This window comes from Akebia trifoliata, chromosome 9, assembly GCF_017979445.1.
Source record: "Akebia trifoliata isolate Shusen 1 chromosome 9, ASM1797944v1, whole genome shotgun sequence".
In the NCBI taxonomy this organism is placed as follows: Eukaryota; Viridiplantae; Streptophyta; class Magnoliopsida; order Ranunculales; family Lardizabalaceae; genus Akebia; species Akebia trifoliata.
The window spans coordinates 24,419,494-24,444,408 of NC_141383.1; the positions used below are offsets into that span (position 1 = coordinate 24,419,494).

The 24,915-nt window shown below is 34.9% G+C and overlaps 1 protein-coding gene and 1 pseudogene across 2 annotated transcripts; one reads left to right on the forward strand and one right to left on the reverse strand.

Moving 5' to 3' along the window:
- Window positions 1-5,809: 5,809 nt before the first annotated feature.
- Window positions 5,810-8,053, forward strand: LOC147394908 (putative inactive receptor kinase At1g27190 pseudogene; annotated as a pseudogene).
- A 2,347-nt stretch (window positions 8,054-10,400) lies between these two features.
- On the reverse strand, window positions 10,401-17,955 carry PP2A-2 (protein phosphatase 2A-2). Of its 2 annotated transcripts, XM_086453516.1 has the most exons (7): window positions 17,736-17,954; window positions 17,401-17,668; window positions 13,658-13,772; window positions 12,187-12,295; window positions 12,017-12,094; window positions 10,919-11,110; window positions 10,401-10,833 (listed from the first exon to the last, which is right to left on the reverse strand). In XM_086453516.1, exons 2-7 carry the CDS (start codon window positions 17,651-17,653, stop codon window positions 10,660-10,662), a joined length of 921 nt encoding a protein of 306 aa, XP_086309642.1. In that variant the 5' UTR covers window positions 17,654-17,668; window positions 17,736-17,954; the 3' UTR covers window positions 10,401-10,659. The 2 variants fall into 2 exon arrangements, with proteins under 2 accessions (XP_086309642.1, XP_086309641.1); XM_086453515.1 differs by having other exon boundaries at window positions 17,401-17,955.
- Window positions 17,956-24,915: the final 6,960 nt, after the last annotated feature.

Genomic DNA, 24,915 nt, shown 5'->3' on the forward strand with positions numbered 1-24,915 from the left:
CGATGTGGGGGTGTGCCGGACTTTATATTTCAGGATACTCAACCACACATCCCCATAAATACATACAATTGCGTATCTTAATGAAAGGAAATTTATAGTTCTGGAACACCCCACGTCAGGGAGTCGATTGAGTATGCCACACGAGAAAATCAACTTATCACGACTATATATATATGTCATGATAATCTGACTCTCCTATGTGGCATACTGTGACATATGTTAGAATTATAAATTATATGCTTCAGGATACACAATTGCACATCCCCATAAATATGTGAAGTTGTGTATTTCGATGAAGGAAAATCTATGATTTTGAAATATCCCATGTTAGGATAGTATTTTGAATATGTCACACGTGGGAGTCAAATTATATGAGTCGTGATAACCTGCCTAGCATATTCAAAATACTCTCGACATATGTTAGAAGGGTCAGGTTCAAGGGCTATGTGAGAAAACATGTAAGAAAACTTTCGTTTTTCAAAATAAGGGTTAGAGGTTTTGGATTGAGCTGATTTTTTGCAAGGATGGTCACTATGATGAGAAGATCATCCTCACAAAAAATCAGCTCAATCAGAAACCTCTAAATCCATCAAAAGTGATTTACAAATTAGTGATAAAAATTGAAAAAAAATCGACGGTCCACATTCTAAATCACTTTTAATGGGGTTAGAAGTTTCAGATTGGGCTGATTTTTTTTTTTTTGGATGATCTTCCCATCATAGAGATCATCCTCACAAAAAATCAGTTCAATCTAAAATTTCTAACCCATATTTTAAAATTTTATTTACCGCCGAAAGTTTTCTTATATGTTTTCTCACATGGCCCTTGAACCTGACCCATGTTAGAATCATGGACTTTATGTCGGGGGGGGGGGGGGGGGGGGGTTCGATGGACATGCGAGAAAACATATCTAAAAACAAAAGAGAGTGGCCGTTAGATCTAGGTGGCTCGACGGATGAGATCTAATTTTTAAACTAAAAATTACTTTACAGTTGTAAAGTTCGATTGACACAAAAATTCTCAGGTTTTTACAAACGTCTCTTCAACAAAGCATTTTTTATTTTTTAATATAAAAAAGACTCCATTCTTCATCAAAAAGTAAAAACTAATTGGATAGATGAAAAGAAGGAAAACCCTCCATCGAGCTGTTCACTCTTCTCTGTCTCTGCTTCTACAACGAACCAGACTGTGTGTGTGTGTGTGTGTTTCTCTGTAGAGGTTGGGTTTTTTTTCTTAATCAGTTTGATCTCCCCGCCTACATATGCTGGACTCTATGATTTGGTCGAGTCGAGTTGGTTTGACTCGATAGATTCAAAGAGATATATAGATATCTTTGATTGAGGTTGAACAAGCTTGAATGGCACCAAGATCTCTCTCTCTCTCTCTCTCTTTGTCGTATTTCATTTCTATATTAATGCATTCTTGAACATTCACTTGTTATTAAAAAGGATCACTTGAGGCTCCCAAGGGACGTTTGATAATTTAGAAAAAATCTCATTTCTTGGATTTATAAAAACAATTGATTTTTGTGTGTGCAAATTTGATGTAAAAACATAATTTTTGAAGTGGGTATTTTTGTAATTTTGAATCAAAGATGAATAATTGGGAAAACCCCCTTTATTTGGATTTAAGTTGTTCATTAACACAAGTTCTTATAACCACCACACCAAAACAATGATTTTAAGTACAAATAATAAGACTCATTTGAATCTAGTGGAACTTGCATTAACTAGAATTGTTTAAGAATATTTGATTTAATTATCAAAAATCAGAATCAATTATGGCCCAACTCAGCATCAAATGTATTCAAAGTGTTTTGATTGCTAGTGTTGATTTCAATGGGAAAATTTACAATCTACACTGTCAGTGATGCAGGTGTGCCATGTGGTGTAACCAATGGCATGGATAGACAAAATTTACACCCGAGATAACAAACTGTATCTGACTTCGCAAATAGAAATGAAGAAATTCAAATATATTTTCAAAGTAATCTAAAAATTTTAAAAACTTATTGTATGTCAACTCTACGACAAAAGGAGAATCTTATCTTCAGGGTCAAACCCAAGAAAGGCATTCAAGTATTTCTCTGTAGGAATGTCTCTTTTCATCAACAGTTGCATCCAAGAACTGATTAAAATCTTAATCAAGACAAAAAATAATCGACTAACCAAAATCAAAAAAAAAAAAAACTTAAAGAAACTTCTTGTAATTTTATGGGAACAAAACTCAGCATCTTGAATTTTAAACAACAAATCAACCACATGTTTTCAACCATATCTTTGATTCAAAATTACAAAAATATCCTCTTCAAAAATTATGATTTTACAACAAATTTGCACAAAAAATCAGCCTACTCCGAAATTTCTAATCCTATTTTACAAGTTAAAGGATCGTGGACAGTCAATTTTTTTGTAAACCACTTTTGATGGGGTTAGAAGTTTTGAAATGAACTGATTTTTGGTGGGGATGATCTCTATGGTGAGGAAATCATCCTCGCCAAAAATCAACCCATGCGGAATCTTGTAAACCATATAACACAAATATCATTGTCATAGATTTTGTCACCACTATTGTCCTGTGATCTGTCCCCATATATAGATCTTGGGCCCAAGTGTTGTGATAGATGTCTTGGATCTTTTATGATGATTAATTACTATAGATGTACTATACATCTGAAAGTATCGATAGCTTGTATCCAAATTGGAGTCATACAATACATAAGATCCGTAGGATAAAGAAAAAGAAAACATTGGATCGATAGTATCGATAGCTTGTATCTCAAAGGATCTTCTTTCTATCTCGACCGTTTATGTCACATTGGATAATAAACTTTTCTTTGTAGTCCTTCATTATTAGTGTAGAGGGGGAAAAATCCACACCTAACTTAATCTGGGATTTATGATTTTATTTTGTTTCACTTAGTCTTGTCATTTAGAGTAACAAATGATGTATCTACAAAGACATTCCAACACCCAAATTACTAAATATTTAGCAAAAAAATTTCTCTCTTAATATCCGACTCCAAAGACGTGTTGGAGATTCCGAGGTGACATATCATGTATTGTTTATTATACTCTAATGGGTCGCGGATTATCCCCACAACTAGTGCTCAAAAGGAGTTTAGAGGGACAGATTCTGATACGAACTTCATGAAGGGAACTTGTAAAAGCAAATGATAAACAAAAGAGAGCACAACATTATTAACAAAACAAAGCCAAACAATAGAAAGAGAATCTTGTCTTCGGTCTCTTTACTTAACTAAATAACAATTTAAATCACTAATCAAGCAAATGATTAGTTATCTCAAGAAGGTCTAGCATCTGTTTTCTGTTATTTAAATGCGATATTCTAAAAAAGTTACATGAACTTGAAATCAATCACATTAAAGAGTGATTTGCAAGACTTTGGGAAGAAAAACATGTAACAAAGAAATTCCCAAAAACTTAACTAGTTCAAGAATCCCAAAGAAAGGAACCTTCTTGATACAATAATGTTTCATGCAAATCATGTGGTTTAATTTAATATGTAGTTGAAATGAAAGCCAAGATTAAAGCCGTGGCACACGTGCCAAGTAGTCGAGAGTCGAAAGTCAAGACCTAGACACACAACCCCCTGATGTTTTGTTGAAACACTACAACATTTTTGGCCTACAGCGGCATTTTATAACAGCGGATCATTTTATCCGCCTCTATATATATATATATATATATTTTGCAGCGGATAAAATTTAAATTTTATCCCAAAATTTTGATGACTGCTATTTAGAAGTCCATAGGCCTAACTCATCCTCACAAAACCGGCTTTTAAGGTGTATTCATATCTTCCCATCTCAATATAAAGAAATCAATTCAAGAACAATAAAGAAAAAAATTAATTTAAGGTGCAAACACAAAGAAAACATAGAGATTTTTATGTGATTCCCTCGAGATTAGAATCATCTTGATCAATGGCCACGATCATTTTCTTCGAATAGACGAAGATTACGAAAATACTTATAGAAATGTCTTTCACATGAATATTTTTCTTCTATAATATTTAATGTGACCCCACGAGATGATAGACTGATAGTTACGGTGTTTTAATATTAAATAACAGAAGCAACATAGGAGCATCTGCACGTTATCGTGCATAATAATGTGTACTATATAATTAATTGATCATATGGAATGTCTCAAAGGTTGTTATACAAATTAACTTCTTATGTTGTGGGTTCCACCCATTAATAGTTCACTAAGTGGGCTCTATTAATATATGAAAAAAGTTATTTAGTGATTGGGGAGGAGAATTATGTTGACAACATCGTTATCCTTTCGCCTATTGGTGAATAAGTGTTAAATTTGAAGATGTTACTTGAGTTATTGTTTTACTAGAGTTCGTTCGTGCCATATTTTTTAGATTAAGATTGTAAAAAATGAAAAAATAATAAAATTAAAGGGGTATTATTATTGTTATTTTTTTTTTCTTAAAATGATGGGGTAAAAGAGGAAAGATAGTAAAATTAGAGGGGTATTATTAAAAAAGGAAAGGAGTTGAAGAGGAGGAGAGTTAAAAAGAATAAAATTGAAACGGTAGGAGAAAAATAATAAAATGAGTCACTGTGACTGAATGGGACGTTTGTCTTCTAGAAATGGGTCTTATTGACAAAATAGCCTCTTTTATTGCTATCATTGTCGTTCAACAATGCCCAATTTGCAAACAAGATCATATCAACATACTTGAGTTATTGTTGTTGCCTTAAGCAAATGATATTATTTAATCACTAATTAGTAGATGAAGGTAGGTTTCAAATCCAGATCGTAGTATCAACACTTATAGGCTTTGACCGATTTATCAAGTTGACTCTTTCAAAGATTTTTCTTGAGTTAATCTCTATTATATTCCTTTAATACTCTTTATCTTTTTCTCCCTACTACAACCATTTTTATTGAGATACGATTTGTTATTATTATTATTATTTTTTTATAAGTATAAAATTTAATCAAATCAAAAGCAGCCGTCAAATGAAAATACCCCCCCCCCCCCTTAAAAAAAAAAGCAAAGCTTAACGCATCTAAACACAAAAACCTCAAAGAACATCGCATCAAAACCTTTATTTAGCTCATAACAGTGAAACAAAATCCAAAATTTTCAGAATCATGTCTCTAGTCGAGAGCTCTTTTCTCTAAAAAAAATCCTTTTATTTCTTTCATTTCAAACAGTCCAATTGATCACAAAAGGGATAAGGACCCAAAGATATCTCTTTCTGCTAGGAAAAAAAAAAAAATTTTAATTTCACTTAACAAAGAAAGACTTCATAGACTTTAGGAAAACCCAGACTAAATAAAAGAGAAAGGGAAAGTAAACAACAATGATATACCTCCTAATTTTTTTAAATTCATGTTATATCACTCACTTCTCTAATAAGTTAATGAAAAATGATTTCAATGCCTCATCATCATCACAACCACCACCACTATCATTGTCGTCGTCATCATCATGATATAATTAAGAGGTTAAAGATAACTAATTTTGGGAAGAAAAAAAAAAATTAAAGACCACAGAGCCATTTAGGTCGTTTTTCATTAGTTGATAAGTGAAGAATTAGTAAAAGCTTATGTCACCCACTCATCTCTATAGATGTGTTTAGGTGGGTGTACTGAGCATAAATGGTGGGTGCAAATAGAACATTCCGATGTCAAATGCTCACCAAAACATGGGTAGCCACGTGCCTCGTAAAGGAAAGACTTCATCGAAAACCTTGAAGTTGGCGGGCTACTTCAAAGTTTTTTTTTCCCACTAAAAACCAGAATGAAGAAAAGCTTATGTTAGCCACTCTGTTGTGTCAGGTTTCACAGTTCATTTCTGCTTCTCTGCCTGCACTTCTCGCTTTCTTCTACAATCAAACAGAGAGAGAGATAGATAGAGAGATAGAGAGAGAACAGAGAATAAAACCCTAAAAGTTGCTCCATTTTCAAGAAGAAACCCTAGATCTCTCACCAGATCTAATGGAAAGATCAAGAAAGAAAACCAGATTTCTGCATCTCCTCCTCATCTACATTGCTATTCTCACCATCATCTCATCCATGGCTGAAGAAGACGACTTCAGATGTCTTCAAGGTTTGAAGAACTCTCTCTCAGATCCTCAACAGAAGCTCTCTTCATGGATCTTCTCCAACACCTCAACTGGTTCAATTTGCAAGTTCAATGGCGTTTCTTGTTGGAACGAGAAGGAGAATCGCTTAATCGGTCTACAACTTCCATCAATGAATCTCGAAGGTGAGATTCCTGATTCTCTGCAGTACTGCTATAGTCTTCAATCGCTTGAACTCTCTGATAATTCTCTGTCTGGTAAGATTCCTTCTCAAATCTGTGATTGGTTGCCTTACCTCGTAAACCTAGATCTGTCTCGAAACGATCTCTCTGGCTCGATTCCTCCAGATCTCATGAACTGTAAGTATCTAAACACGTTGATTCTCAAAGGAAATCGTCTCTCTGGATCCATACCTTACCAGCTTTCAAGTCTTAATCGACTAAAGAAACTTTCGGTTGCTGATAACGAACTCTCTGGTCAGATCCCTTCGTTTCTATCCGAATTCGATTCGGCTGATTTCAGCGGAAACAATCGGCTTTGTGGTCGGCCTCTTGAATCCGAATGTGGTGGTTTGAGCAAAAAGAATCTCATTATTGTAGTTTCTGCTGGTGTGTTTGGTGCTGTTGTTTCGTTGATGATAGGGTTTGTTCTATGGTGGTGGTTCTTTGTTAGGTCTACTTGTCGGCCCTCTCGTGCGAGAAGCCCCGAAGCTGGCAAAGATGATAGTAGTTGGGTTGAGCGTTTGAGGACTTACAAGCTTCTTCAAGTTTCCTTATTTCAAAAACCTCTTGTGAAGATCAAGCTAGCTGATTTAATGGCTGCAACTAATGATTTTGATCTTGAAAACATTATAATTTCAACTAGAACGGGGACTTCATATAATGCAGTTTTATCTGATGGATCGGCCCTTTCCATCAAACGGCTTCGTACTTGCAAGCTTAGCGAGAAGCAATTCCGTTCAGAGATGAACAAATTAGGGCAACTTAGGCACCCCAATTTAGTTCCCCTTTTAGGATTTTGCGCCGTAGAAGATGAGAAGCTTTTGGTGTATAAGAATATGCCTAATGGGTCTCTGTTTTCAATTTTACATGGAAATGGTGGTATGAATAGTAAATGTAGTCCATTAGATTGGAAAACAAGGCTTAAAATTGGTATGGGTGCTGCAAGAGGACTTGCTTGGCTTCACCATGGCTGCCAACCGTCGTTCCTTCACCAGAACATAAGTTCTAATGTGATTCTCCTCAATGAAGATCTTGACGCTCGAATAACAGATTTTGGACTGGTGAAGCTCACGAGATTGGGTGAATCCAATGAGAGCTCTTTCATCAATGGGGATTTTGGAGAGTTAGGTTACGTGGCTCCTGAGTATTCTAGCACTATGGTTGCCTCGTTAAAGGGCGATGTTTATGGATTTGGGGTAGTGCTTCTAGAATTGGTCACGGGGCAGAAGCCTCTTGAAGTCAGTAATGCTGAAGAAGGATTCAAGGGGAACTTAGTGGATTGGGTAAATCAGCTCACGGGTTGTGGTCGCATTGAGGAAGTTATTGATAATTCCATTAGTGGAAGCGGCCATGACGATGGAATTCTACAGTTTTTGAGGGTTGCATGTGCTTGCGTGGTTTCTAGACCCAAAGACAGGCCTTCTATGTACCAGGTTTATCGATCATTAAAGACTATTGGCAAGAGCTATGGTTTTTCGGAACAATTAGACGAGTTTCACTAATTGGTGAACAAGACCTTGACCCTCGAGGAACCGTGATCCAATCAATTCTACCATTTGGACAAGCTTGCTGAGTAAGACTTTTTCTATTAGAACCTCCACTGTCACCTAAGTTGAACTCTTAACTTGTTGAATTTCAAGAATCCCATTTGTACTTCTGATGCTAAAAATGGAGTCCTGAGGGCTCTTTTGATGTTTGTAACAATCCATGTTGAAGGTGGTGTCTTACTGCCATGAAATTCTAATGCATTTCTTCATTCAAACTTCCCTCTAGTTCATTTGGCATATAAAATTAGATCTTCTACCCGCATTGCTCAATCCGAGATGAATGTAGTTTTTAGTCCAGTTGATTTATGATTTGTCTTTCCATTACTTTTCGATGCTTTGAGGTTAAATGTGGTGATTATAAATGGTAGGATTCTTTAGTTTTGCTTTATTGTTACAACTTGGAGGTTTAGTATATGAAGTATGTGTCTCCGAAAGCCTATCCATGTCTGTGTACATTACATAGAGTGTTGAGATGAAGTGGTTAATGTTTGTTTTTAACTTTATTGGAGTGCTTTATGAGGTTCAGTTGCTCTGTAATAAATTATGTGATTGTGATTAAGTTGTGTTGAAATTGAAAATTTCTATGTTGCTATATGATTCTTTTGGGTTTGAAGCATTCATTAGCATAGAATATATGACACGTGTATTACAATCTGTAATATCTTTATCTTGTTGTCGGTTGTTTGCACTATTTATATGTCTATAAATCCATAAATCAAGGGAAAATTACGAAAAAAGGGTCAATTTTTTAATTAATTATAAAAAGACATTAATTTTTTTAAAATTGCCAAAATCAATTTTACACGCTGAACTGTTCAGCATTTTATTGAAATCGCTGGATGTTTTACTTTCCTAAGAGGCTTGAAAAACACTTTTCTCACTTGCTTAGTAAGATTTGAATCTAACTAAGGGTCGTTGAACTCAAATGGGTGACGAAATTGGCAGTCCGACACCAAATCCCACTAGATTTCAAGGAAAAACTCACCCAAAAAAACAATTTTTGTTTTGTCTTTGATCCAAAGGTCTTGAAAATGGATGATTACTAAATAATCAAATTTAAAATTAAAATTTAACGGTAAAAAACAATCCTTTTAAAAAAATATTATTCAAAGTTTATAGAATTTTTTCTTTGACGTTGGTATGGCATCGGATTATGCTTTTGGATGGCAAAAGGTGAACTCAACGACTCTTAGTAAGATTTAAAATCTTACAAACTTAGGCTAACCTTACTCTTTTGAATAATCAAATGTGAAAGAAGCCTGCAATGCTGGATTGTCCAGCGATTTGAAAAATGTGTTACTAGTAATTACTTAAAAAATATTATTTTTTAGTAATTAATTAAGAAATTAACCCTTTTTAGCAATTTGCCCTTAATTCAATAATCATTACTATGACAACATTTGGTGTCTTTTAACCAAAAGTTCTCCGAATGAGAGAACAATGAATTAATTGGGTGATTTGATGATTAATGCCCTCTGACCTCTCCAAGATTCTATGTTCTTCATCCTTCAAATGTCAAGAAGAAGGTAGCGTTTGTGGAGAAGTTGAAGTTAATGGCTTTTTTTTTTTCCTTTTTTAAAGGTGATTGAGAAGGTCAACCAAAAGCATAAAAACATAAAAAGGCAGCCGATCCCAATGCAAACCCCAAAAAACCAATTAGAGTCCCATTCTCAAATTACAAATCCAATCGAAGTTTCACAACATCTTCCAAAAATATCTCCTGAACTCGTAAAAAGAAAAGAAAATCCAAGATAAAAAGCATGATGCGCTCTTGCAATGGCCAGAAATGGATCCTTCGATACCAAATTCAGATTCTTCTATGTGAAGCTAATCTTTTGTTTTTTTTTTCCTAATCAGATCAAAGTCATCTTCATAAGTAAGACTACGCCCACTGATTGTTTCAAGGATTAATAACGATAATTAATAGGACTTTTCCAAGGATCAGTTTCCCTGGAGAATTCCTTTGCAATATTTTCCCATCTCAGCCGTTCATGCATGAGTCCAACGCCACATTGGGGACTTGACTTCCTTCATAACAAATAAGAGTTCTTTTATTGCCACACTAACTTTTGCTAATGCCACCCCCAAGATGTTTCCCCTCCCGCCCGTGGGGGAAGCTTCCTTTTTCCCTACTCATTTGACTGCTGCAAGTCAAATGCCAAAAATTGAAATATATCTCAGGATTTATGGTTTGACTATTAGTAAATTTTGAAACATACGAGGTCTGTATGTGGCCGATGTGGTAAGGGCACAGAACCATAGATCTTTTTCATTGTGTATCCCAAAGAAAAGATCCATCATTCTGTGCCTTTGCCACATGAACCATGTATGTGTCAGGACATACGTTTATCAAGACTCTTGATTTTCAGTCTCAATTATTGACCAAAGCAGCACAATTAATCAAACTCAGGTTCACATTTAATAAGTAAACTTTGGGCAACTAACCGTATTGGTGACCAGATCGAAAACCTAAATTACAGCTTAAAGATCATCATTCATTTTGACCCACTATGGAGTGTCAGTCGGGGCGATGCCTGCCCACATTTTAGGAAGAATGTAAGATACAAAAGAAGAGATCTTGTTATTACCGCTTCCTTCATTTTAAGAATACAGTACAAATGCCCAGTAAACCATTCACGAGTCCGTAAGTAAGCACATGATTACAATGGCAGCATAACACAACACCAAACAAAAGAATGACGATGACGACTGATGATGATCTGTCTCTCCAGTAAAAAGGAAAACTCTTCTTTTTCAAAAATTCATCTACAGAAACACATCAGAAAACAGGAAGCATTAACATGTTGCAGAGATATGGAGACTACAAAAAATAGTCGGGAGTTTTGCGTGTGGTGTCGGGTTCAATTTGCCGTGGGGCTGGGTCAAATTGAAGGAAGTTCTGATCCATGTTCTCTCCAATTTCAAGTATTGCAGCCATGTTACCACAGCGGTAACAGTAGTTTGGTGCACTAAATACAGTCACCACATTCTTCTCCTGCAAAGTCGAACAGCTGTTAACAGACTTTAATCGAGAGAAAACGAGTTCTAAACAAGTTGGGCATTCTCTGTGTTCAACCCACCTGACACCAGTTGTAACCATCCATGACAAGCTGATGAGCTCGTGCGACAAGAGAAAGCCCATTGGTGTGGTTGAACTGAGCAGCGATATCCTGCCCGAATGTGTAGCCAGCTCCCCGAGGAGATATTCCCCAACCACATCGGTCATCCGGATCAGACCACAGGAGATCACACATCGGTCCTTCGTGCGGAACCTATTACCCCATAAATAAGGCCATCAATAAAAGAAAAATAGGTGCTGATCATTGTCAAATGCATGCATCATCAATTGTATAAAACTTGGATCAGGAGTGCACGAAGGTGTCAGAAAAATGGAACTAATGCAGAATGCAACATATTTTCATGTTCTTCAACCTATTAAACAATGAGAACAGTCCGAACCAACCAACATCCAACTCCTAACAGGTGGAAGGTGAAGAATGGATCGTCGATAAATAGCACCCATAGAAACGTACTACATTTTGGTCCAATACATTTATCCAATCCTGAATTTTTAAATAAGAAAAGTTATAACGAATCGAAGGGTTTCAACACTTTGATGATCCACATTCTGTTTTTCGTTGTTGATAAACCAGCACTCATGTGTAACACACCCAAGGTTTATCATTCCGTTTCAGAGAAACATTAAAAAAAATGGAACATTATTAAACAAATAAATACACATATAAATATGTTTTATGTTACAGAATTACTCTTACAACTACTTTGGTCAAAAATATCACACTTTTTCATGTTGATACACTTTTATGAATCCATCATTTTTCTCTCAAAATCCTATCTTGTTGATTTGTAGGTTTGAAGGAGAGAGAATCCCAAGGTTAAATATGAGGGCAAAAAAATGATAGGTTTAAATGTGATGGTGGGAAAAAATAAAATTAATAGCGAGGGTAAAAAAAATTCTACCAGAGGTTGCAAATCATTTTCGTATATTACAGACCACAAATAAGAAACCATATTTTCCAACTTTGTAGCAATTGGAAAGGACAACAAAACAGGAATAACATTTTTGTAAACAAGTACACAACCCAACATGAAAAAGAACTGCAATCAGAGGATAGAAAACAACTCCTGAACGTATAAAACCAATATGTGTGAATTACCTCCTGAATACGTTCCAAGGCACGGATATTATCTAATGTATCCAAGGAAGGGGAGAGTCCACCATGCAAACAGAAGACCTGTAAGTTAACAAATAACAACAAAGAAATGTAAGGAGCGGCAATAAGCTAAATCAATATAGAAAAGATCTGTACCATTCTAAAAATCAGACCTGACTCTCAATAAGAGCTGTAAGGGGTAGATAATCAAAAAGGTCAGTAAAATACTTCCAGACATTTGCATTTCCATATTTTCTCAAGCATTCATCATAAAACCCATACCTGAAACCAGAAACCCAAAAGTTAGTGATTAACAATAAATTGGCTAAAAATTACGAAATAGTACATAACAACATTACACCATCACATTTCACACTTAAAGAGTAGCAAATTTGACCTCGTTTCGCAGACCTTAACACAGCAAAGGTAAGAAAGCTGCCTCACTTGTAATTATTAACAAAAGAGGGGGGGAAGGGTAACCTCATAACATGCTAATCAACAGTACAAGATAGATAAACCATAAAAAAGAAATACAAGGAAAATGAATGAATAGATATTACTCAACCACATGTTTCACACACAAACACATTCACATGAAAACTTGTATTTCCTGGCCAGATCCAGGAAACTTTCCTTGAGTCCCAGATTGCAGACCAAGCTCATGCCCACCTCCATTGCTATCCTGACTGTCAGGGATCGTGACCCAAACTTGGAATTCCAGGAATCTGTCCTTGGATTCAAGTTCGAAGACCAACCCCAAGCATACCCACGCCCATTGCTACCCTGATCATGAGGAATTATGCCTCCTTATTTGGAATAACATTGCACAGCATTGGCGATTCAGGATTTATATTAATTTATTGTTGTGATTCGCTGGGGGAGCACTGGAGAATCAGATTTTTTTTTTTTTTTGGGGGGGGGGGGGGGGGGGGTGTTCTTGAAAATTTTGATTGATTTTAGATAGGTGAGCCAACCAAAAACATTTTTCAAGGAGATGAAAATTATGTTGATCCAGCTGATATAATAATTGAAGAGCGGTCCAGTTGGACACAACAATATTATGGAAGGGTTCACCAGAAGAAGAGAGCAAAGAGTTTTAACTACCAAATCAAATAATCTCAATCTTATGACCTCGCCAGCCTTAGTCAAGCCTAACATACCTCCACAAATGATAATATACCATGGCTGTTTTCTTCACGGATTTATAGCCTCCAAGGTAAACGGTTGGGGAGGAGTTTGAGTCCAAATAGGACGTTTTTGACTGGTCAAACAGATCGGTATAGCATGCTGCTGTTACTTTCTATTTCCAATACGCTTTTCTATCTCAAAAACTAGTCTAATACCAAAGAATATTTATCTTGATAGAGAGAGAGAGAGGATTGAGAGAAATATTAAGCAGCATCGAAGGAGACAGTCCGAGCAAACAAGCACAGCCTGCAATTTATAAGGTCCCGTACCATGTATATTTATATTTCTCTTTGTACAAAGTCACACATGAAAATTAATGGACCCTTTACAAGGAATAGAAGCCTTACTTCTGTTCATTATTAAGTAATGATATCCCATTTCTTGCCTTTTTGGTCATTCAATTAACCTGTGTTGCAATATTATAAAGAGCAGGATTGAAAAGAGCAGCAGCCTTACACTTGAGTAATTTGCCGGCTCTCATGATTTCCTCTTAGGATTGTAATTCTATCTCGATAACGAACTTTCAAGGCTACTAAAAGTGTGACAGTCTCCACTGAGTAGTAGCCACGATCTACATAAACAGAAGAAACCAATTGCATCAGGAAAATATACTAGAAAATTCTGTTAAGTATAATTTTTTAAAATGAACAAAAAACCTATAAATAACCTCATAGTGTATGATCAAGATAGATTCCTTTGGATATCTTTATGGGGTTCCACCAGTCAATATGAGAGAGAGAGAGAGAGGGAGAAATTTTAGTGAGCACATAGACATGCATCCCGAGCTTATGCTAAACCCATCTATAATTTCACGTGGCTTAATCTTATTTGGATAAACATGAATCTAGGAGTTACTATTCTGGATAAGCATGTGTTAATTTGCCTTCCTTTTTGGGGGGATTTATGATTCATTTTATAGTTGCTTTTATTCCCTATACAAAGGGAAGTGTTATTAATTGTAAAAAATGGGGGGCTGGAAGAGGAAGAAAGAGATGTAATTAGTTTTTTCTAGATTATAATGAAATGGCTCCAATGGAGCCAAGGGACATAGTCAATGGATTCCACAATGAACCCCATAAACAAACTATTGTTGTGCATGTGATTGTATAATTGATTGATGGAGGGACCTAAAAATTACCTCCACACATTCTTTGAAGACTTTTGTTTAGATGGGATCGCATTTGTAATTATCTATTAATAGTAGGGCCCAGTGTGGTCAAGGCGAGCGCCTTAGTGCATTTCAAGGCAAGACGGATTGAAGGTGCCTTGATACATGCGAAGCGAGGCAGTTTAAGTGAGGCACGCGAAGGTGAGCGCCTCAGTCAAGGCGCACTAGGTGTGTGCCTGACTAAAAATGAATTAATTTATTTAATTACGACACTAATTTTAGATTTGATAGTATACTTTTTTACATACAAAATAAAATTTATTTGGAAAGTTCAATTTTTTATAATTAAAAATGTTGAATTTTACATTTAGTGATTTTTTACTTAGCCCAAGCCCGTTAGGACTTGGTTGACTTAGGCTCGATAAGGGTATCAGATTGGGTAAGTCTAAGGTTGAACCCACCTTTTTAGGGTCTCGTTAGTGCTCAACCAAGCCTGACCAGAACCCACCCATTGATAGCCATAGTTGTTGGTCTGCCGTAGCAACAACAACACATGTTGTAGGCCTACTTTTTCTTCCCTTTTTTTTTATTATCCTTATTCCTCTTACTTTTTCCTTTACTATTGATCGTTTTTTTATGAGTATTTATTATTGATTGTTCTTCTTCTTGAAGTGTTGAATACTTCAAATTGTTTGTAGAAACTCACATTTATACATGTTATAACTGTAAAATATCTAGAACCCACCTTTCACTATTCAATTTTTTATAATTTTATTGTGCCTTACTCTACTCAAGCATGCGGCTTAGGCACTAGGAGGCCTTTGTGCCTTAAGTGCGCCTTCTGCCCCTAACACAACACATCTTTCCTAAATAATAGATTTTTTTTTTTACAAGTAAAAATAAATAAACAAATTAGAGAGTACCTAAGAAAAATCATGGAGTACATTATTTTATAAGGGAAGAAAAAAAGTATTACAAATTAAAAGATAAATACAATACAAATACGAAGTATGAACCAAGTAAACTTGTGACATGAACTGCAAGAGGATGAAAATGATAAGCAATTGGTTTATGGATTGACAATTTCAGATGATTGAATGAGGATGGGTAAACATATTATGTAGAATTATGCATATCCGAGGAAAACATGGAATGATCACATAAGAGAATTTACAAAAATAAGAGTCTCACAAGACATGTTTTCGGTTCCTTTAGAAAGGGTTTCCTAAATTTAACAAGCTTTCCATTTAATAGTTTCTATAACAAATCTTGTCAGAGCTCCAAATACTAGTAAATTGATTCTAAAGTCTATCTACATTGTCTTATCATCATAGTCAACAAAGTCGCAAACTTCTTCAAAAAAACGTGTTTAAATCGCAATTTTGAACTCTTTGAAAAAGTTGCGATTTAAACGAAAGTCACTATTTAATCACGATTTAATCGCGACTTTATCCCGACTTTTTGAAAAAGTCGTGATTTAAACAAAAAAAATGTGATTTTTTTCTTTTTTGCTAAACAAGCTATTTTAAAAAGATTTTTTCGAAGACCATTTATTCTTAAGTTTAAAATAGGATTTGATGATATAAATGATAACATCACTTAATAGAAAAAAAAATATTGACTTAACACTATTTCGATTTTTTCCCGATTTTTTTGTTTTTTTCGACTTTTTCCCTTGCCGGCTTATTCCCGAACCCCGACTTGGTGACTATGCTTATCATGCATGAGATACTGATGCAACCACTTGAATTTAATCAAGGATACATATTATGTGTGTGTTATTTTCAATTGTAACTAAATGAGTTGCTATAGAAAGTAAAGCCAGTTAATATTTCACTAGGAGTGTCATACATGTATAACACACATCATCTTGCATCTATGCTTTGGTAACACTTATGCTGAGCAATTATAATGATTTCAAATTTATATAATAAAACACGACGATGGACCCCCACTCCCTTTATCCCCCATATAAAGTGGGGTTAGGATTTGATCTCCCTACGAATCTCGAAGATGATTTTTACCTTTATTGCTTTCTCTCTTCTCTTCCTTTTCAAAAATGACCTTCTGACTTTATTATATTTTTCTTTCCTCTAATACCATTTTTCCAATAATACCCCCTCCAACTTTATTGCCTTTCTCTTCTCCTCTCTTTCTTAATAATACCCCTCAATTTTATTGTCTTTACTCTAATACTCCTCCAAATTATTTGCCTTTCCACTTGTACTCCCTTAACCTCGAAGAGGATGCCCGTGCCAATAGGCACGGGAAAACTCTAGAAATTATAAAAAGGCCACTCAAGGTTGTACGAAGGTAACAACTTAGCATTATCAGATCCCCCAAAAGAACGACAAGTAGGAGTTTTCGCTTCTTCCAATTATAAAAAAAATCACTCAAGTTATCCAGAATTTAAATTTTAAAATTGAAAAAGAAATGGTATATTCCCCGCTACCGTTAGGTACCCAGCAATGGTGTGAACTGCACACTTCAACTAAATCAATTGATAAAAAGAAACCTAATCACAGCCTGGAAATTCCACATCCAGAAATCCATAAATTTTCCCTTTTGGGGAAAAAACAAAATATGGTTTGAAACTCATCCTATCTTTTGGTATTTAAAGATTTACGAGGCATCTGTTGAGAATGGTCAAGCAAACCCAATCATTCACAAGCACCTGATCATAATTAATTTCGAAGTATAATCCTAACTTGTACATAAAATCCCATTAATTTGAACCTCAATTTCAAATAAGCAATAGATACATCAAATTTACCAAAGATCACATCCGAAAACATAAATACATATCATGATGAAAAGATTCAGATAAAATCCTACGTCCAATCCACAAAGCTAATCAAATTAATCGTAATTCAATGAAGAAAATAACATCACCAATCAGCAAAAAAAAACATTTCTTCTTTTTAAAATTGGACAGAATATATAAAGTGATTAAAATCAAACCAAACATCCACAAAGCCACAAACTTTTCATCGAAACCCTAAAGAGAATATCCCAAATACCAAAAAACCCAAAATTTAAACATAAAAAACGAATCTGAGACATAAAAAATGAGCAAAATTAATGAACCGACCTACGTAATCGCCCATGAACAAATAATTAGTATCAGGAGCCTTTCCACCAATCCGAAACAACTCGATGAGATCATGAAACTGTCCATGGATATCTCCGCATACGGTGACAGGGCACTTCACTGGTTGCACATTCCACTCTTCAACAAGGATCGCCCTCGCTTGCTCACACAAGGACTTCACCTCCGCCTCCGATAGAGGCTTACAGTCCATCAGATGCTCGATCTGACGGTCCAGATCCGCGTGAGAAGGCATCGTTTATTAGCCGATCTGTAACGCAAATCGATCAGAAACTCGCGATCCGTCGAAATTTCGTAGGAAATCGAGGTATACGTACCGATATAGAGATGAATCAAACGAAATGGTGAATCATCAAACGCTAGGGTTTCGAATCGAGAAAACCAGAGAAGAAATGTTGTTTTTTAGATTGGTTTCGATCCTCAGCTCATTTTCCTCTCTCTCTCTCTCTCTATTTTTTTTTTTACTCTTTTTTATTTTTGTTGCCTTTTTTGGAGTTTGGATGTCTGTCTAGTCTTCGTGTAAGATGAATCTTTCTCAATCTCTCTGTTTTGAGGGACTCGGCCACCCAGAAATTAAAATTAAAATATATAAATTTAGATTTATTAATTTTAGTAATACCCTTAAGAAATATTCGAAATTAGGAAAACCTCCAAAACTTATAAAAATTAGGTTCTCATCCCTCGACGGTTTGACCATTAAGTAAATGACTAAAAGGACCTTATTATTAGAAAAAATTAAAAAAATCCCCCCCCCTCGTGAGTTGTATGGCTGTCAATGGTTCAGTTCCTAAGAAATTTAGAATCATTATATTTATTTCGATTATGATTTTTGTCGATTTCAATTCGATTCCAAAATAAATGGAATTAGAACCGTCAAAAATCATAGGTACCCATCAATTCCAATTCTCAATAATCGAATGAGAAAAAAATATATTTCAAATCATGATAATAAAAAAATTCCTTTCAAAAATTAATATATTATTAACAAATTATTAACTTAGTTATAATGTATTATAGCTTAACGACCACTTAAAATGAAAGAAATTAAATAAGATTAAAAACATTTGATGAGATTATATTTTTTTCTAAAAATAAATAAACAATGAGGTTGGAAGCATTTGGGGTGCTACTTCATAGTAAATTGCTACCGACACATGTTGGAAGTCGAAAGTTAGAATGCAACTTTCAATGCTTGAGGAAAATTGGAAGCAAAAGCTCGAAAGTAAAACAAACTAGAGCTGCAACTTGGGCGGGCTTGTCAGAATTCAACCAAATTGATGGGTGAGCCCGGGTTAGAATAATTCAATCCGACCTTAATTTGGGTTGAGGGTTCAAGTAATCCAACTCAACCAGAACACGAGGTTATATAATAATATTAAATACTTTATATTAATTATATATTTTTTAATTATTTCTTGTTTAAGAAATAAAATTTATATTTATATTAATTGTATTTCTTTGTTAAGATATACTTTTTCTAACAAAACAAAATTAGACTTATTCAAAGTCCAACCCACCCAAAATGACATAACTCAGGCTAACCCGAGCTCAACTTGGGTTTAGAAGCTAAAAATCAGGTTGACCTTGGGTTAATGAGCTCAGGCTCGATGATCAGGTTGAGTTGAGCTTAGATCTATCCTCCAACCCGTCAAGGTTGCAATCCTAAAACAAACGTATTATATCGGATCAGGAAGCGTTTCTTAGAATCGTAGTGCTTCTCGAGTGCATAACCAAACACTACCTTCATGAAATTAGTAGAAAAATCATCTATTCAAAATATTCAATTGGTGGTAGGTCCATTGTGGTGAGATTGATATATAAATTAAATATGGTTGTTTATGGGAAAATAGTTCATGGATGAAGGGTTTATGTAGTCAATTTTGATTTGTGTTCACAATTAATTTATTAGCATGGAGTAGCTGGCCCACTAATAAATTAATTGAATTTTCTTTGTCACGCTAACTTTTATTTATAATAAACCATTATATCTATCGATTAAATATTTGTCTTAAAGACATATGTCAAACACACTATTAAATCGTAATTGTCAAGGTACGACAAATATATCTTTTTTTTTTTTACGATAATATTTACTCTCTCTATGAAACCAACTTTGATAAATTCGGCTCCAAGAATGATGAAGCTTGGTTACACATGGAACGATCCATTTTCTATTGCGAAAAGATCTATAAAATCGATGAATATATTTGTTCAAATGAGAGACACAAATATGGGTTTTATAACATGTTAATAGACACTTTGAATGCCAAGAATTTGGAAATTTCAATATGTCTATGGTAGGGTGACCTATTCCAAAGTCCATATTTAGAGACTTTAATGCATTATTCCTTGGGGTTTTATCATTGGGTACTGTTTGATTGATTTAATTTAATCAATAATTATGAAGATCTTACGATGGAGAATCATATCGTTTTGAAGTGCACATTAATGGTCGATAGTTAACATGAAAGTCTACCATACGAAGGCTTCCATACACCAACCCTAGGTATCCATTTGCTTTGGCTCGTTACTACACACCAACACCATCGTCTCGCGATCATCTCATAAGTGATCTCAACCTAAATGCCATATACACCCATGGCACCACATACAACATTGGCCCTTTACGCTAGCACTGTCAATGGATCAGATCAAATCCAAAATTTGATTCGTTCTGATAATTTTGGATTTGGATTCTTGTAAGGTTTCGATCTGATATCTTATTGGATTGGATCAGGACCAACCATGTCCCAATTTGATAAGGACCTGATCCGATTATATGTTAGAAAATATATATTATACATTATATTTTTGTTGAGATGTATGAAGTTTATTTATATTTTGTATATAAAATTGACTTTGGTCCGATCCTATTGTTAATGGATTGGATTTGGATCTTATTATTGAGTTCTGATAAATAAATATAAAAAAACCCCGATCTAATAACGGATTGATCCGATACTTATAGGATCAGTCTCGAATCCGATCTGATCCTTATTTTCCATGCCACCAATCTCTTATACAAAGCCCAAATTTTGATGCTCACTGACTATAGGTATGGTCTTTGAATCTCATTCCAATCAAATAAAATATAAAATAAGTAGAAAAAGAGAAAGTAGAAACAAAAGTAAAGAGCTTTGAGTCAATGAATCGTATTGTTTTTATGATTACAACAAGACTAGAGGAATCTCATTGCAGTTTTTTTTTTGTTTTTTTGGCATGTTTGAATGAAACAGAGACCAAACAAAGAATCAAATTGTCAGAAAATAGAGATTAAAAAAAAAAAAAAGGATTCTATTGGCACACCAACTTTTACTTATAACATACCAATCCTTATGAAATTAAACCATTGTCTATATATGAATTTTGTGTGTTAGAAGTAAAATTCGGTGTTTTAATAGAAGCTCTCAAAAAAAAAAAAAATAATGAGTTTGAATCTTGTACTCCATGGAGTTGGATGGTGACCTCATACACCATATAGCATTTTTTCAACCCAATCGACCCATAAACATTTTGTGCCGCAGGGGCGAAGCTAGTAAGGAGGCAGTGGGGGCACTTTCCCTCACGAAACTTTGAGATACCCCTTATTTTCAAGTAATTACATGTCTTATTTTGCCCAAGTACTCCCTCATCTCCCTCCCCATTTGCCTCCACTCCCTCACCTCTCTCCAATTTTTGCCCCTCCCCTTCAATTTTTTAAAGATGAAATTCCCTCTTGACGAAGCTTTCTCTCACAGATAACTTTGTGATTGTAAATACCAATTTGAAAGCTTATGACAACCACTGCGAAGAAAGCAATAGTCATTGGTCTTGAGTCATGTTTACGATTCCGAAAAAGAAAGTCATTTGGGGCTGTCAAATATGCTTTTTGATTCTCATTTTCTATTTTTAGTAAATTTTATTTTAGGAGGGAAATTGCTCATAGAAATGTCAATTCAGGATTTCACCGAATCTTAAATTGACCAATCACATGAACCCATATGTATAGAGGGCATTCCCAATCTACAAAACTACCCTTGACATGTTTCATGACATTGGACATCTGGGATATCCTAAATTGACTTTTCTGCGAGCAAAAAATCTCTCCTATTTTAGTGTTTTTGAGTTTAGATTTGTTGTAGAATCTCATTATCAAGTATATAGTCACCAAGAAGGCCTTTTTTCCTCACTATCTTAGTAAGGAAAGGGTTTTTCTATAACATAACTATCATAACTACATGATCTAATCTTAATTCAATTGAGATAACAATTTGATGCTTCAATGCATGTCTTAATATGATGCAATATAATATAATACTCTAATAAGGCCTCCCTTATTTTTAGATGAGGCAATCAATGTGCAAACACCCTTGTTTTCCTTGCATGGAGATTAAGAATATATGGAGTATAGATGAATTTCGTTGTTCCTTAAAAATATGTAAAAGTGTTTTCAAGGGGGACGTAATGGATCTCTTGAATTTTATATTTCAAAGTTGTAAATGGAGAGGGTATGTCTTTGATTCTTTAATAATATTTCTTATATTAATTATCCTCCTCGTTTGGTAAAGAAGTCCAATCTAGTCACAATCACTATAATAAACCAAATACTGAAAATAAAAATAACCAATCATGTTGACTTTTAGTGTGTGGGTTGAAGAATGGGTGGATTAAACCCTAAAGAGTGTGTCATGTGGCATGCCAAGGAGGCGGAGTTGGGATTTCGGTTGGATCAGATCTTTCACTTTGACGAAAGCTTTTGTATCCAGTGAAGAGGAAGCCTTCGCACAAACAAGTGCTAGAGAAACAAGCAAAGTAGAAACTTTCCATAAGTAAGACGAGAAAGTGGAGCTGTCGTAGAAACTGTAGCTTTCCCTGACTAACTACAATACAAGAATCGTGACCTACTTTGATTCCAATGATGATTGATTTAGACATACCCCTCCATGTTTTCATGAATATTTGAGATACTATTGGATTTTCAAATTAATGACAGGCCAACCTTAGTCTTCTCTATGAGATTAATAGAAAATGACCTAATTTCATCCTCTTCAATCTTAACCTCTTTATAAAAAACCCTCAATTTTCTACCTTTTAATAAAACAATTTATCCTATGGATTAATTTTGGGGTAGAAAATGAGGAGCTTTAGGTCATTTTAAGTTGATGATTCAAAAAAGATAAAGGTCAAGGGGTATGTCATCATTTTGAAAATATAGAGGGTTATCTCAAATATTCACTAAAAAGTGGAGAGATATATGGTCTTATGTTACTATTTCCTATTATAGTCACTTAAAAAGCAAACCAAAGCCAAATATATGATTGATTGATTGATAGATTACATACTTTCTCCTCTGAAAAGCAAAGCTTCTATAGAACATCTCTTGGGTTATGTCCTCTTCTTTTTTATAGTATATCTTCTCTCTCTCTCTCTCTCACATATACACACACACACAAATAAAGGAAGAAGAACATGGAATACTGAAGTAGTGTTTGCAAATTAGTACTCTCTTTCAGTAGATTCTTGTATGTGTATTTTGTATGAAACAAGCTTGGTTTTCTTTAACACCACCCTCCCCCACAACAAATTTTTGTAAAGTAGAACAATTTGTAAATTGGGTTCCTGTTAATTTCCTTAAGAGTGTTTATAGTCCCATTCAAAATTACACACAAGATGACACATCCTGTAAATAATTTCCTTCACAAGTGTAGCTTCTCAATCCTCTCTAGCCTAACCCCGACCCGGTGGTCGTCGAGAGTCCCCTGCTCTTCTGAAGAGAAACAAGAAATGACCAAATTTATGGTTGTTAGTTACAAGTTCTGTACCAAAATGTCTAATTTTGTCGAAAATTCAAAAAAAAAAAAAAAAAAAATCAGTCAAAAAACTATCAGTGATTAATTAGACAAGTCGAAAAAAAATACAGTTCTTAGTGGGAATAGAGTTTATGAAACATATAATCACACATAAATCAAAAAAAGGTGGAAAAAACACAAACAGGACACAACAAGGTTCACGTGATTTGATAATGTGCCGACGTCCATGGATGATTTAAGAGCGATTCACTATAATTGAAAAAGAAAATAGCTTTGGAATTCTTCCAATATCTAACCTCTCTTATAATCCTAAAACGAGTTACATTATGTACCTGCGCGCACATAAACACATGTATACATATGTACCCGAAATCCAAAATACCAATTTTTTTTTTAACTCATGATCAATCACCAACTAGATTCAAGACATCTATCACAAGTCACAACAAATACATAACAAGAGAGAATGGGAAAGATGAAATAAAAGAGATGATAAGAACTATAGGAAAACACATATATGTAGATTTATCTCTACAAGTCTATAATTACAAAAACATTTATGTGAATGAATATATGTAAGACATGGATAATATATGGATGTATATATATAAAGTAGGATATATGCACCTGTTATGAATGGGATCAGGTCCATTAGGAACTCTTCTCTTGCTCATGTAAATGGCATCCAAATCTGCATGAACAACATGCTTCTCTACTTCTATCTCCTCCAAATACTTGAAATTTCCTGCTGTGGGTGTCGTTGCTTTAGTGTATCCACTTGTTGGGACCCCAACAAACAAAAACCCAATAAACCCAACAAATAAAATAGCTACAAACACAACCTTCAAAAACGCACCACTACTACCCCTCTCTCTCTCTCTCTCTCTAGAAGATGAGCTTGTACTTGTGAAGGGTAGAAGAACAAGAGATCAAAAACAGATGTTTTGAGATGATGGGTTGTTGTCAATCAGAAGAAGGGATGATGAAGAAGAGAAGAGAAGAGAGGGAGAATTGTTAAGGCAAGTATTTTGGGGGGTTGGTTTTCTTTATAGAGGATGGAAGTGATTCTGTTCCACTTTCTGGGACCTACCTTGGAGGGGAGAGAAGAACAAATAAAGAAGCTTAGATGGTTTCGAACCTGACATGGAGTGAACCCCTCACCTTTATACCCTCATTGGGTTCATATCCTACCACTTCACTTCACTTTGCTTTGTGTATTTTCATGCACCCACGTGGAATACTCTTTCGGGCCCACCGACCTTGTACTTTTTGGTGGACTCACTGACAAAAAATGACTGATTGGGGATTTAAAATAACTAAACAAAATGCGCCTATGAATCTATTTCTTTCTCTCATCTCTTTGCACCAAATGACGCATTATTTCTGTGGAACCTTTTGCCTTCCAATCCTTGAGATGTGAGAAATTCCTAGTTAAGTAGATTGTTTTGTGATTTTCCGACTTTGTTCTCGAGTTCTCTGATCTCCTAAATTTTCTCCTCAATTTATGTTGACAAGGTAGGCTCCTGATTTTTTGAAGGTTGAAGATGATTCCTCGATGTGATGTCTATCAAAGATCTTTCGAAAATCAAGTCAATAAAAGATACATGAAAAGAAATGAATAATGATGATTAGAAATAAAGAAGACGATGAATAGTGAGTTACAGAGTGAATTGTGAGGAAGTGAATTTTCAAAATCCTCTTTCAACCT